General features: G+C 43.5%; 1 protein-coding gene across 4 annotated transcripts in view; it reads right to left on the bottom strand.

Moving 5' to 3' along the window:
- Positions 1-12451, bottom strand: part of TAF2 (TATA-box binding protein associated factor 2) — a 238472-nt gene that overhangs the window by 9064 nt on the left and 216957 nt on the right. For 2 of the 4 annotated variants that reach the window (XM_073590239.1, XM_073590241.1), the window contains exons 23-24: positions 7165-7394; positions 5877-5975 (exon numbers count right to left, since the gene is read on the bottom strand). In XM_073590239.1, the coding sequence (XP_073446340.1) occupies positions 5877-5975; positions 7165-7394 (329 nt within the window). Of the gene's footprint in view, positions 1-5828; positions 5976-7164; positions 7395-12451 lie in introns of all 4 variants that reach the window. The other 2 variants (XM_073590238.1, XM_073590240.1) reach the window with 1 other exon arrangement.

The following is a 12451-nucleotide window of genomic DNA, read 5'->3' as shown; positions in this document are numbered from 1 at the left end:
ATGGTGCACAGTATTCCGGCATCAGTCCCTTGTAGAGTTTGGTGCCAGTCATGTCAGTAATCTGTGCTCGCTGGATAGGAGAACCATCTCTGACCTGACGGCATCCACAGCTCTTCATTTGATTAGTCGTCCTAGCACAACTTCATGTGATGTTGCACCAGACCATTAATCAAAAGAAGAACTGTCAATGTCAGCAGGTAAGAGGTGCTTCTTAGGGCTCTAGTCTAGCGGGCGCAGTATACAGACATGGCTGATGGACCTGGTTCAATGAATCGATTTGCACCAACTCTAGTCCCTTGAGCACTTTTATACGGCTATAAAAATGTATTTAAAGGTGTTCTCTGCTCACTAAAGAAAAAAAACCTGAGAAAATATTTTGTTATAAAGTCATAAATACATTTAATTAACAAATCACAATCTGTGTGTCTAGAAAAGTGATTGCTAAAGAATTATAATGGCTGCGCTCTGTTACAGTGACGGAGTCCTGTCCTACAATGCCGGTGAGCATGAGCAGTAGAAAGCTTCACTGCTGGGTCCTCATGGAGGCACCTATACCAGGTATCGAAATTCAGAGTAACATGATGGACAATAAAGCCAGTGGCCACCTTACCTAGAGATAATAATAATAATAATAATCTTTATTTTTATATAGCGCTAACATATTCCGCAGCGCTTTACATTTTGCACACATCATCATCACTGTCCCCGATGGGGCTCACAATCTAAATTCCCTATCAGTATGTCTTTGGAGTGTGGGAGGAAACCAGAGTGCCCGGAGGAAACCCACGCAAACACGGGGAGAACATACAAACTCCTTGCAGATGTTGTCCTTGGTGGGATTCGAACCCAGGACCCCAGCGCTGCAAGGCTGCAGCGCTAACCACTGAGCCACCGTGCCGCCCTAGAGATGAGCGAATTTATTCGGATTTTGGCCCCGAATCTGATTTTGACATATTCAGGCCATATTCAAACACTATTTGTGTCAAATCTATGTCTTATGATCGGTTCCGAACATATTCGGTAATTTTTACTCCCATTGACTCTAATTACGTTCGGCTATGTTCGACGAATATTGCAAAAACAACAGTCTGTTCGTATTCGGAACCGCATCCTAATAAATTTGCTCATCTATACTCTTACCTCATCATCCCTGGTATCTCCAGTATTAGATCAAATAGCTAGGTTTGACAGCAGTGTGAGCAGCCACATCTTACCTCAGCACCCCAGGCATCTCCAGTATTATATCAGACAGACATAGAGGACAGCAGTGTGAGCAACCTCTTCTTACCTCAGTACCCCTGATATCTCCAGTATTAGATCAGATAGACAGGGAGGACAGCAGTATGAGCTGCCTTTTCTTACCTCAGCACCCCAGGCATCTCCAGTATTATATAAGACATACAGAGAGGACAGCAGTGTGAGCAGTCACATCTTTCCTCAGCACCCCAGGCATCTCCAGTATTAGATCACACAGACAGAGAGGACAGCAGTGTGAGCAGCCTCTTCTTACCTCAGCACCCCTGATATCTCCAGTATTAGATCAGATAGACAGGGAGGACAGCAGTGTGAGCAGCATGTTCTTACCTTAGCACCCCTGGTATCTCCAGTATTAGATCAGATAGACAGGGAGAACAGCAGTGAGACCAGCCTTTTCTTACTTCAGCACCCCTGGGATCTCCAGTATTAGATCAGATAAACAATGTGGACAGTAGTGTGAGCAGCCTCTTCTTACCTCAGCACCCCTTGTAACTCTAGTATTAGATCAGACCGACAGGGAGAACAGTAGTGTGTGCAGCCTCTTTTTACCTCAGCAGCCCTGGTATTTCAAGTGTTAGATCAGATCACAAGGAGGTGGACATTTTAATTCTATAGTGATTACCTTTCTAGTCAAACATATTGTTGTTTTCTAATTAAAAGTATTTAGGACTTTATTGTGACATTTCCTTTAGTTATTTAGGTTTTTATATTTCAGGAGAAACCCTTTAATCTCTTCCCAACATGTGATGAACTACTATGTCATATTGTGTCCCCTTCTTTGATGAAAATACAGGAGCTTAGTGAACATCATTGCTGGAAACAATGGCTGCATTATACAGCTATCATCTGATTCCAAAAGCAGCAAGCTGAGCTCTACCAAATGCTGCTATCTGTCAGGAACACCGCACTGAACTTGCTCACTGAGCCAGTGCACGTGTCCTGAGTAAAGCGAACTGTGCTCAAAGATACCTGTGGAGAGAGCAGTAGATGCGTACTTCAGAACAGCAGGACCTGAAGCATGTGACTGCTGGGGGCGTGGCCTAAACTCCAGAAAGCTAGGAGCTGCAAGAGAACTCCTAGCAGGGTAACTGCGAGACCAAGTTACCAAGGGGCATAGACAGGGAGGATAGTCAGGATGTAGCCAATGAGTCATACACAGAGATAGCTGCAAGGTACAAGAGGGGCGAGCAGAGAGTAGTAAGATCACAGGCAAACTCACAACGGGAAACAGAACCGGGTCAGAACCATATAAACAAGCTATAACAATGAACAGGCATACAGAGGTCAGCACACTCGGCCAAATGCAAAAGTATAACTGGCAGGGATTGGAGCTTCCCAGGGGTTTAAGAAGCTCTCCCAGGACCAAAAAGAGGCCACAACCATTAACCCCAGGTGTGCAGGTCAAAACCTGCACTGAGCTCCAGACATTAACCCCTGACGTGCAGCTCAAAACCTGCACTGGGATCATGAAACTATCCTGTTAAAATGCCGTTATTAATCTCTGACAGCGCAGGTTCCAATGGGGTCTGCTGAAGACCCCCCATGCCTCCTGTGGCTGGCATTCAAAGGAGACTGATTTTTGCTATATACTGCAATATGGTGGTATTGCAGTATACAGTATAGCACTAGTGATTAGACGGTCACAGGATCTAGTCACCTATGGGGGCACAGCGGGGGAAAAAAACAGTTTTAAAAATATAGAGAACAAAAATTGAATCATACGCCTTTGCACCAGTAAAAAAATAAACAATACAAGCTAAATAAACAAAGATGGTTGATATTACTGCATCAGTAAAATTCTGGTCTATCAAAATATAAAATTAATCAACCAAATTGTTAAACACTGTAAGGCTATGTGCCCACGTAGCGATTTTTAAGCGTTTTTGCTGCGATTTTCGGCGCGAAAACGCTTAAAAATCGTGTACAGAACGCCCCCCATGCATTCCTATGGCATTCCGCACATGCTGTGCTAATGCTGCGCTTTTTTCCGCGGCGGAATCGCATCCCAGAAAAAATCGCAGCATGCTCATTGTTTTGTGCGGAATCGCAAAGAATTGCCGCGATTCCACACCCATAGGAATGCATGAGAATCGCTTACTTCCCGCATGTGGCTATGCCCACCATGCGGGAAGTTAAGCGTCTCATGTGCGGTTGGTACCCACGGTGTGGAGGAGAGGAGACTGTCCTCCAGGCCCTGGGTACCATACCCCTGTAAAAAAAAGAATTAAAAATAAAAAATCGGGGTATATTTACCTTCCGGCGTCCCGCGCTGCATTCCCGGCCTAAGCGTTCCCAGTAATGCCTTGCAGCACGGTCCAGTGGTGACGTGGTCTCGCGAGATCGCTATAGCAACGCGAGACTACCTCATCACAGGTCTCGCAAGGCATTACTGGGAACGCTGAGGCCCGGGAATGCAGCGCGGGACGCCGGAAGGTAAATATACCCCGATTTTTTTATTTTTTTTAGCATTTTAACATTCTATCTTTTACTATTGATGCCGCATAGGCGGCCTCAATAGTAAAAACCTGGTCACACTTGTCAAACACTATGTTTGACGAGTGTGACCAACCTGTCAATCACTTTCCAAGCGATGCTTCAAATCGCTTGGAAAGTGCTTGAATATCGCACGCGAAAATCGCGATCATAATCGCGGTAAAATCGCGGTAAAATCGCGGTGAAATCGCGCGGAAAAAACTGCGCGATTTCTGGGAAGGAGTCCGGTTTTTAGTGAGCGTTTTAAAACGCTACGTGGGCACATAGCCTTAAAGAGAATCGAAAACTCAGAATTGTCTTTTTTTTTAAAGGGAATCTGTTAGCAGGTTTTTGATACCTCATCTGAGTGCAGAATGATGTAGGCAAAGACACCCTGAACCCATTTATGTATCACTTAGTTTACTGGGTGCAGCGGTTCTGACACAATCAGAGCATTTAGATTTAGCATGAAGCAGAGCTGAGAAAGATAACCGTGCCTACACACCAGGTAACCACGCCCACACCAGGTTCTGTATATACAATGTCCATAGACAGTGAGCTGCTTATTACAGAAGGGGGCGGAGTCCGACTAGTAGGTAGGTGACCAGCTAGTGATAGCAATGATAAGCTCCTGGCTCTAAAACTAAAACGATCATTGCTGGCAAACAAAGCCACAGCGCTTGATAAAAGGCATCACTGAAATCTGTGTTTTAGCCCCAACAGCATGCGGTCTTCAGATTATACATAGCAAAAACCTGCTGATAGATTCCCTTTAAAGCCTTAAAGCAAAAATTGGATTAGGAAGGGATTAAATCATATCTAGTCCAAAATGGCATCAACAAAAACATAATCTCGACATCCAAAAAAACCCAACACAAAACAAAAAAATAAGCTCTTACAGGTCCACTGATGGAAAAATGACAAATGTATTGGTCAACATGGCGAACCATTTTTTTTTTTTTTTTTTTTTTACTTAAATAAAAAAAAAAAACTACATGTTTGTTATCTCAGTAATTGTACTGCAGTTATGTCGCCAAAAAAACCAAAATCCCCAAAATGTATTGCAAAATTGGGGGTGGGGAAGGGTTCTGCATAATTTCACCGCACTTGGGACTTTTTTTTCCAGTATACTGAATTACATGAATGGCGTAATAAAAAAAATAAAAAAATCTTGTTTTACAATATCAAACCGTGTATGACAATCAACAACGTGTATGGGGAGAAAAAACATAAAAAAAAATGACAGCTCTTGGAAGAAGAGGAGGGAAAATGAAAGCGCAAAAACAGAAAATCGCCATAGTTGGGAAGGGTTTTCTATTCTAAGGATTGCACCCAGAATGAACTTGGAACACAAAATGTTATTTATATCCCACATTCTATACCTGAAAATGAATTAAGACCCCAAAAGACAACAGCACTGGCCTGACCACGGTGGAGGAGAAGACAACTGACATATGTTGTTGCAGGGAATCTAGTACATTGGGGCAGGCCAGAAGGAAGAGACAGTGATAACTTATCACTAGTGATGAGCGAGTATACTCGTTGCTCGGGTTTTCCCGAGCATGCTCGGGTGTTCTCTGAGTATTTTGGCGTGCTCGGAGATTTAGCTTGTGTCGACTCAGCTGCATGACTTGCGACTGCAAGACAGCCTGATTACATGTGATGATTCCCTAACAAACAGGCATTCCTCACATGTATTCAGGCTGTCCAGCAGCCACAAACTAAATCTCCAAGCACGCCAAAATACTCAGCGGACACCCGAGCATGCTCGGGAAAAGTCGAGCAACGAGTATACTCGCTCATCACTACTTCTCACCCCAAGTTCTTTGATAATGTCTAATGTAGCACGCACTGTGCAAACAAAGCACTGGAGGACAAACACCCTGCAGAACTGACCCCATCATAAGACCTACTTTTTAGGAAAGCTAACTTTTTCCAGTTAGATCCATCTAGAGAGGTCACCGAAGCCCAAGGAAACCAGGTGATAAAGTGAGAACCTTACCTACTGGGTCCGAGCTTCTATAAGAGTACATATAACACTCCGTGTATAGAACGAGGACCTCCCGAGGTATTAAGAGACTGAATCTACATTTCCTTACTCTGATTTTCATTTTGACTTTACTGCTGTCCTCCTCCTCATCCTGTACCTGCCCAGGCTCCAGTGCAGACTCGAGAGGCATATCGGCTTTCCTTTTCATACCCAGCAAATGAGACACTGCAATGGACACCGATTCTTTGGAGTCGTCCTTTAATTTAAAAGAAAAAAAGAAAAAAAAAGAAGAAGAGAGAAAGTGAAATGTATTGCTATAAGACCCGGATATAACAGTTCTCATGTGGATGTCAGTGATATCAATGCACATTATTTTTTTCCAATTTCGATAAGCCATCACTGTCTGATCTCTGGCAGTCTGGCCGTTGAGAAACCTACTGAGACCCAGAATAAAGACAGAATAAGGAGGACTTCGGACTATTTGTTTTAGGTCTCTGCAGGTGTCACAGTCGATACGATACCTTTTAACCTTATATACATCATAATTCACTTTCAGGGTCTGTTCCCACATGGTGAATGCCACAGTGCATTACAGTACCAGCAAAGTGGATAAAAGTCCACAAAATCTAGAAAAATGTGGAAAAAAAATATCTGCAGTGTTATTTTGACCCGAGGCGTTGATTTTCACCATTTAAAGTGCTTTTTTTTCTGTTGAAAATCAGCTATTTTTTTCACATTATGCTCAGAAGGTCAAGGACTGAGAATCCATCCTTGCGTGGACCTGAAAATAATGTGCACACAAAAAAAATCCAGTTCAACCTAAAATACAAATACTTACAATAATGGCGGACATATAGAGCATGTTTCTATTATTGGGCGTACACTGTGCAGGTCTGAGGTCTTCAATGAATGGAGGAATCAGCTTCACATGGAATCTGTCAGCAGGTTTTTGCTATGGAGTCTGAAAGCTAAATGACCCTGATTCCAGTGATGTGTCACTTACTGGACTATAAGGGAAATTATAGAACTTTTTTTTTTATTAAAAGCTCAATGTTTATTTTCTGAAACTAAATAACTCTTCAGGTAAGATAGAAGAATACGAATTAGAGCTGCCCCTGCTCTAACAACAAGTACATAACGGGCTCACGAGAAGGGGTAATGTAAAGTAGACAACCCTTTATAGATGGACGTGCATCTGGACGGATGAACATCGTGTAGACGATTCTTCAGGGTGAAGGTTACTAAGTAGCAACTATTGATCAATACCTGCCTGCTTTTCGTCATTGAAAACGTAGAAAAGTCAAATGCAAAAGCGGATTTGGCCAAAAGCTTCTCAGCGGTGTCAGATTGTATTTTTGTCAGTGATTTCTGCCAATTTGCTGGATTATTTCACAGCTAGGAATATAACGTGGAGCGAGAACATCAGAGAAGTTTGTTAATCTTACGCTGTTGGGAAATCCAGTGACTTGCCCGTGCATGTTGGCACTTGGCAAAGGGTCCAGGTTAGCGGCGACCGGCTCTGGAATGATGGTCGGGTTCAGAACGGCTTTTTTTTCCTTCAGATTAAGGACTAATCCGAGTTCTGGCAAAGGCAAGCACGAAGGTCTGCTAAGGCCGAACAGTATGTGATACAGGTCCACTGCTCCGCAGCGAAGGCGCCAGTCATGGGAAGTACCTGTAAAAAATAAATAAATAACCGTGTGTTGCCTCCATCGATAGGATATGGTATTACTTTATGACGGTTGGGGTCCGACCTCTAGGATCCTCATCAACCCTGGGAATAAAAGGAGCAGCCGCCAGCTCCAAAGCCCTCTTCAGTCAAGTAAAATAGTCGCCCCCATATTGCTCAAAACCCATGGATGCAAGCGCGAATACAGCTTATGGGGGGACAGGTAGGCACCATGGCTTTATTTACTGGTCTGTAGTGGTGACATCACGTCTACAAAAGGGGTGATGCAGCACAAGACCGCTGAGGTCAGTGAGTGACTGCAGCGGTCACGGCTACACCCCTGTGGACAACTGGGGAGCAGTGGAAAGGCGAATCTGGAGCAGCCAGAGATTCAATAGGCAAACGTCTGCTTTCAACAGAAGAATTATAGGGATGTGTATACATAAATTATATTAGAATACCTGGGGTAGTCCATTTTAGGGTGGTTGTCCATCTGTATCACAACAAGCTTGGTTTGTCATAGGAAGTAAAGGGAATCCTTCAGCGTGTAAAGCCTTCATAGTGAACAGATCTTAAAACCATCTCAAATGGACAAACAACCCTGTAATGTCACTAGAATGGAAAACTATCCCTATTTTTGCATGCATCAACGCAGCTGTAGAATTGCACTTATTGCTGCTCCATGGACTTTCCTTTTTTGTCTATATTCGGATTTTCCCTACCCTCCCTGAGACTGTATGTGCTTTCCCTCCTCACTGTTGAAATCAGTGTACACTACCCGACTGTTTTCTCCTGCCATCACTATACTGGTAAAAAGCAGATAGGACCAGAGGCTTCATCACATATGCACATGCCAATTTTTAGTTATTTGATCACATAAACTAAATTTTTGCCTATTTTTTCTCACTTCTCCAACTTAAGACTATTTAGTGCTGATGCATCACACACAAATCTGATTGGAAAAATATTTAAAACACAGGTTGTAATATAACAAAAATTAAAAAGCCAAGGGGTGTGAATACACTGCGTGCAGAATTATTAGTTGTATTTGAGAGGATTTTTTTTTTTTATCATTGAACAACAACTATGTTCTCAATCAACCCAAAAGACTCATAAATATCAAGGCTTAATATTTTTGGAAGTTGGAGTGGGTTTTTTAAATTTGGCTATCTTAGGAGGATATCTGTTTTTTCAGGTAACTATTACTGTGCAGATTTATTAGGCAACTTAATAAAAACCAAATATATACTCATCTCACTTGTTTATTTTCACCAGGTAAACCAATAGAGCAACACAAAACTTAGAAATAAACATTTCTGACATTCAAAAACTCAAAAAAAAAAAAATCAGGGACCAATATAGCCACCTTTCTTTACGATGACACTCACCTTCCTTCCATCCATAGATTCTGTCAGTTGCTTGCTCTGTTTACGATCAACATTGCGTTACGCAGCCACCACAGCCTCCCAGACACTGTTCGGAGAGGTGTACTGTTTTCCCTCCCTGTAGATCTCACATTTTATGAGGGACCACAGGTTCTCTGTGGGGTTCAGATCAGGTGAACAAGGGGGCCATGTCATTATTTTTTCTTCTTTTAGACCTTTACTGGCCAGCCACGCTGTGGAGTATTTGGATGCATGTGATGGAGCATTGTGCTGCATGAAAATCATCATGTTTTTCTTGAACGATACCGACTTCTTCCTGTACCACTTGCTTGAAGAAGGTGTCTTCCAGAAACTGGCAGTAGGTCTGGGAGTTGAGCTTCACTCCATCCTCAACCCGAAAAGGTCCCACAAGTTCATCTTTGATGATACCAGCCCATACCAGTACCCTACCTCCACCTTGCTGGCTTCTGAGTCGGAGTGGAGCTCTCTGCCCTTTACTGATCCAGACTCGGGTCCATCCATCTGGCCCATCAAGAGTCGCTCTCATTTCATCAGTCCATAAAACCTTAGAAAATCAGTCTTAAGATATTTCTTGGCCCAGTCTTGACGTTTTATCTTATGTTTCTTGTTCACAGGTGGTCGTTTTTCAGCCTTCCTTACCTTGGCCACGTCCCTGAGTATGGCACACCTTGAGCTTTTTGATACTCCAGTAACGTTGCAGCTCTGAAATATGGCAAAACTGGTGGCAAATGGTGTCTTGGCAGCTTCACGCTTGATTTTCCTCAATTCATGGGCAGTTATTTTGCGCCTTTTTTTATCAACACGCTTCTTGCGACCCTGTTGGACATTTGCCATGAAACGCTTGATTGTTCGGTGATCACGCTTCAAAAGTTTGGCAATTTCAAAACTGCTGCATCCCTCTGCAAGACATCTCACAATTTTTGACTTTCCAGAGTCCGTCAAATCTTTCTTCTGACCCGTTTTGCCAAAGGAAAGGAAGTTGCCTAATAATTAAGCAAACCTTATATAGGGTGTTGATGCCATTAGACCACACCCCTCCTCATTACAGAGATGCAAATCACCTGATTTACAGAATTGGCATTTGGCTTTCAAGCCTATACAGCTTGGAGTAGGACAACATGTATAAAAAGGATGACGTGATCAAAATACTCATTTGCCTAATAATTCTGCACACAGTTTATAGCACAATCAGCTTTTTTTTAAAAAAAAAAAAAAAAATTCGACAAAAAGACAAGTAATACATTTTTTTATATATAATTTGGATTAACATTTATTTTACGCAACTGCTCGATATGGGTAAATCTGCAGCTGCCCAAGTAAAATATAAGCGGGGTTTCGAGTATCACCGAGGGAACATAAGCCAGACTTTCTGTACTTTTATCCCGGAAACAGGCTGGGTAAACAAAAACGTATTCTGTGCTTTACAGGGGAAGGGGGGTAAAACTGGAAAGTCATCGATGCAAAGCTATAATCTGAGGCCGTGTTTTAACATCTGGCAGCTTGTACGCCTGGCAAGCGGTCTCTGGATTTACTCCACCTCCCGGAGAGCAAAGAAACGATTGGAAAATATAATAACAATAAAGACCCTGAGAGCGCAGACACGCACAGTAATATGCTTGTGCAGGACGGACACGCGGACGAGATTTATGGCAGCGATTTCTTACAAAGTCCTCACTGTTCCGTGTCGTAACTACTTATTAAGCCACCTTACGGGAGATAATGAGATTTTCCCTTTCTTACGTTAAATGTATGGTTTTCGGTGTTTGAGAAAACGGCAATTTTCAGAACGGCCTCTTAGGGGGAAGGGGGTTCTTTTTTATGTAAAAAAAAGTTTGGGTCAAATTTTGTCCTAAAGATCCTACAGTTTGTCCTTAGGAGATCAGATCCTGGGGCTGTGCTGCTGGTGGACCATGGGCAACATGATCCGCGTGTATGTACACTGCTCAAAAAAATAAAGGGAACACTCAAATAACACATCGTAGATCTGAATGAATGAAATATTCTCACTGAATACTTTGTTCTGTACAAAGATGAATGTGCTGACAACAAAATCACACAAAAATCATCAATGGAAACCAAATGTATAAACCAATGGAGGCCTGGATTTGGAGTCACAAACAAAATTAAAGTTGAATGTAATGTCCTTAAAACAAGTCAAAATGATGCTCAGTATTGTGTTTGGCCTCCACGTGCCTGCATGACCTCTCTACTGTACAACGCCTGGGCATGCTCCTGATGAGGCGGCGGATGGTCTCCTGAGGGATCTCTTCCGAGACCTGGACTAAAGCATCCGCCAACTCCTGGAAAGTCTGTGCTGCAACGTGATGTTGGTGGATGGAGCGAGACATGATGTCTCAGATGTGCTCAATTGGATTCAGGTCTGGGGAACGGGCGGGCCAGTCCATAGCTTCAATGCCTTCATCTTGCAGGAACTGCTGACACACTCCAGCCATATGAGGTCTGGCATTGTCCTGCATTAGGAGGAACCCAGGGCCAACCACATCAGCGTATGGCCTCACAAGGGGTCTGAGGATCTCATCTCGGTACCTAATGGCAGTCAGGCTACCTCTGGCGAGCACACGGAGGGCCCTCCAAAGAAATGCCACCCCAAACTGACCCACTGCCAAACTGGTCATCCTGAAGGATGCTGCAGGCAGCAGATCGCTCTCTACGGGGTCTCCAATCCCCAGGTGTTCTGTGGCAAATGCCAAGCGTCCTGCACGGTGTTGAGCTGTGAGCACAACCCCCAGCTGTGGATGTCGGGCACTCAGACCATACTCATAGAGTCGGTTTCTAACCGTTTGTGCAGACACATGCACATTTGTGGCCTGCTAGAGGTCATTTTGCAGGGCTCTGGTAGTGCTCCTTATGATCCTCTTTGCACAAAGGCTGAGGTAGCGGTCCTGCTGCTGGGTTGTTGCCCTCCTACGACCCCCTCCACGTCTCCTGGTGTACTAGCCTGTCTCCTGGCAGTGCCTCCAGCCTCTGGACACTACCCTGACAGACACAGCCAACCTTGCCACAGCTCGCATTGATGTGCCATCCTGGATGAGCTGCACTATCTGAGCCACTTGTGTGGGTTGTAGAGTCTGTCTCATGCTACCACGAGTGTGAAAGCACAACCAACATTCAAAAGTGACCAAAACATCAGCCAGAAAGCATTGGTACTGAGATGTGGTCTGTGGTCCCCACCTGCAGAACCACTCCTTTATTGAGGGTGTCTTGATAATTGCCAATAATTTCCATCTGTTGTCTATTCCATTTGCACAACAGCATGTGAAATTGATTGTCAATCAGTGTTGCTTCCTAAATGGAAGGTTTCATTTCACAGAAGTCTGATTTACTTGGAGTTATATTCTGTTGTTTAAGTGTTCCCTTTATTTTTTTGAGCAGTGTATATTCTTATGGATAAAAGGAGAAGATGCGAGGTGCATTTATGACTTTCAGGATGCTGATCTATTGTCAGTTTGCTCTGAGGACTCTAAGTTTGTGCATTAAAAGGCAGCCCAGCAATCAAGATTTAGGATGGAGCAGTAAAAAAAATAAAATAAAATCAAATCGGAGTAGTGCTGACTATCGGCTTCTCTTGCCAATATTCACATTTGGAGCTGTGCAATGCTTTATTTTCCCCCATGGAAGTGCTTGCATGGAGATGAA

Source organism: Dendrobates tinctorius, unplaced genomic scaffold (genome assembly GCF_039654945.1).
Source record: "Dendrobates tinctorius isolate UK_male_01 unplaced genomic scaffold, ASM3965494v1 ptg000116l, whole genome shotgun sequence".
Lineage (NCBI taxonomy): Eukaryota > Metazoa > Chordata > Amphibia > Anura > Dendrobatidae > Dendrobates > Dendrobates tinctorius.
The sequence above is the reverse complement of the archived record's forward strand: the minus strand, read 5'-3'. Positions and strand labels throughout refer to the sequence as shown.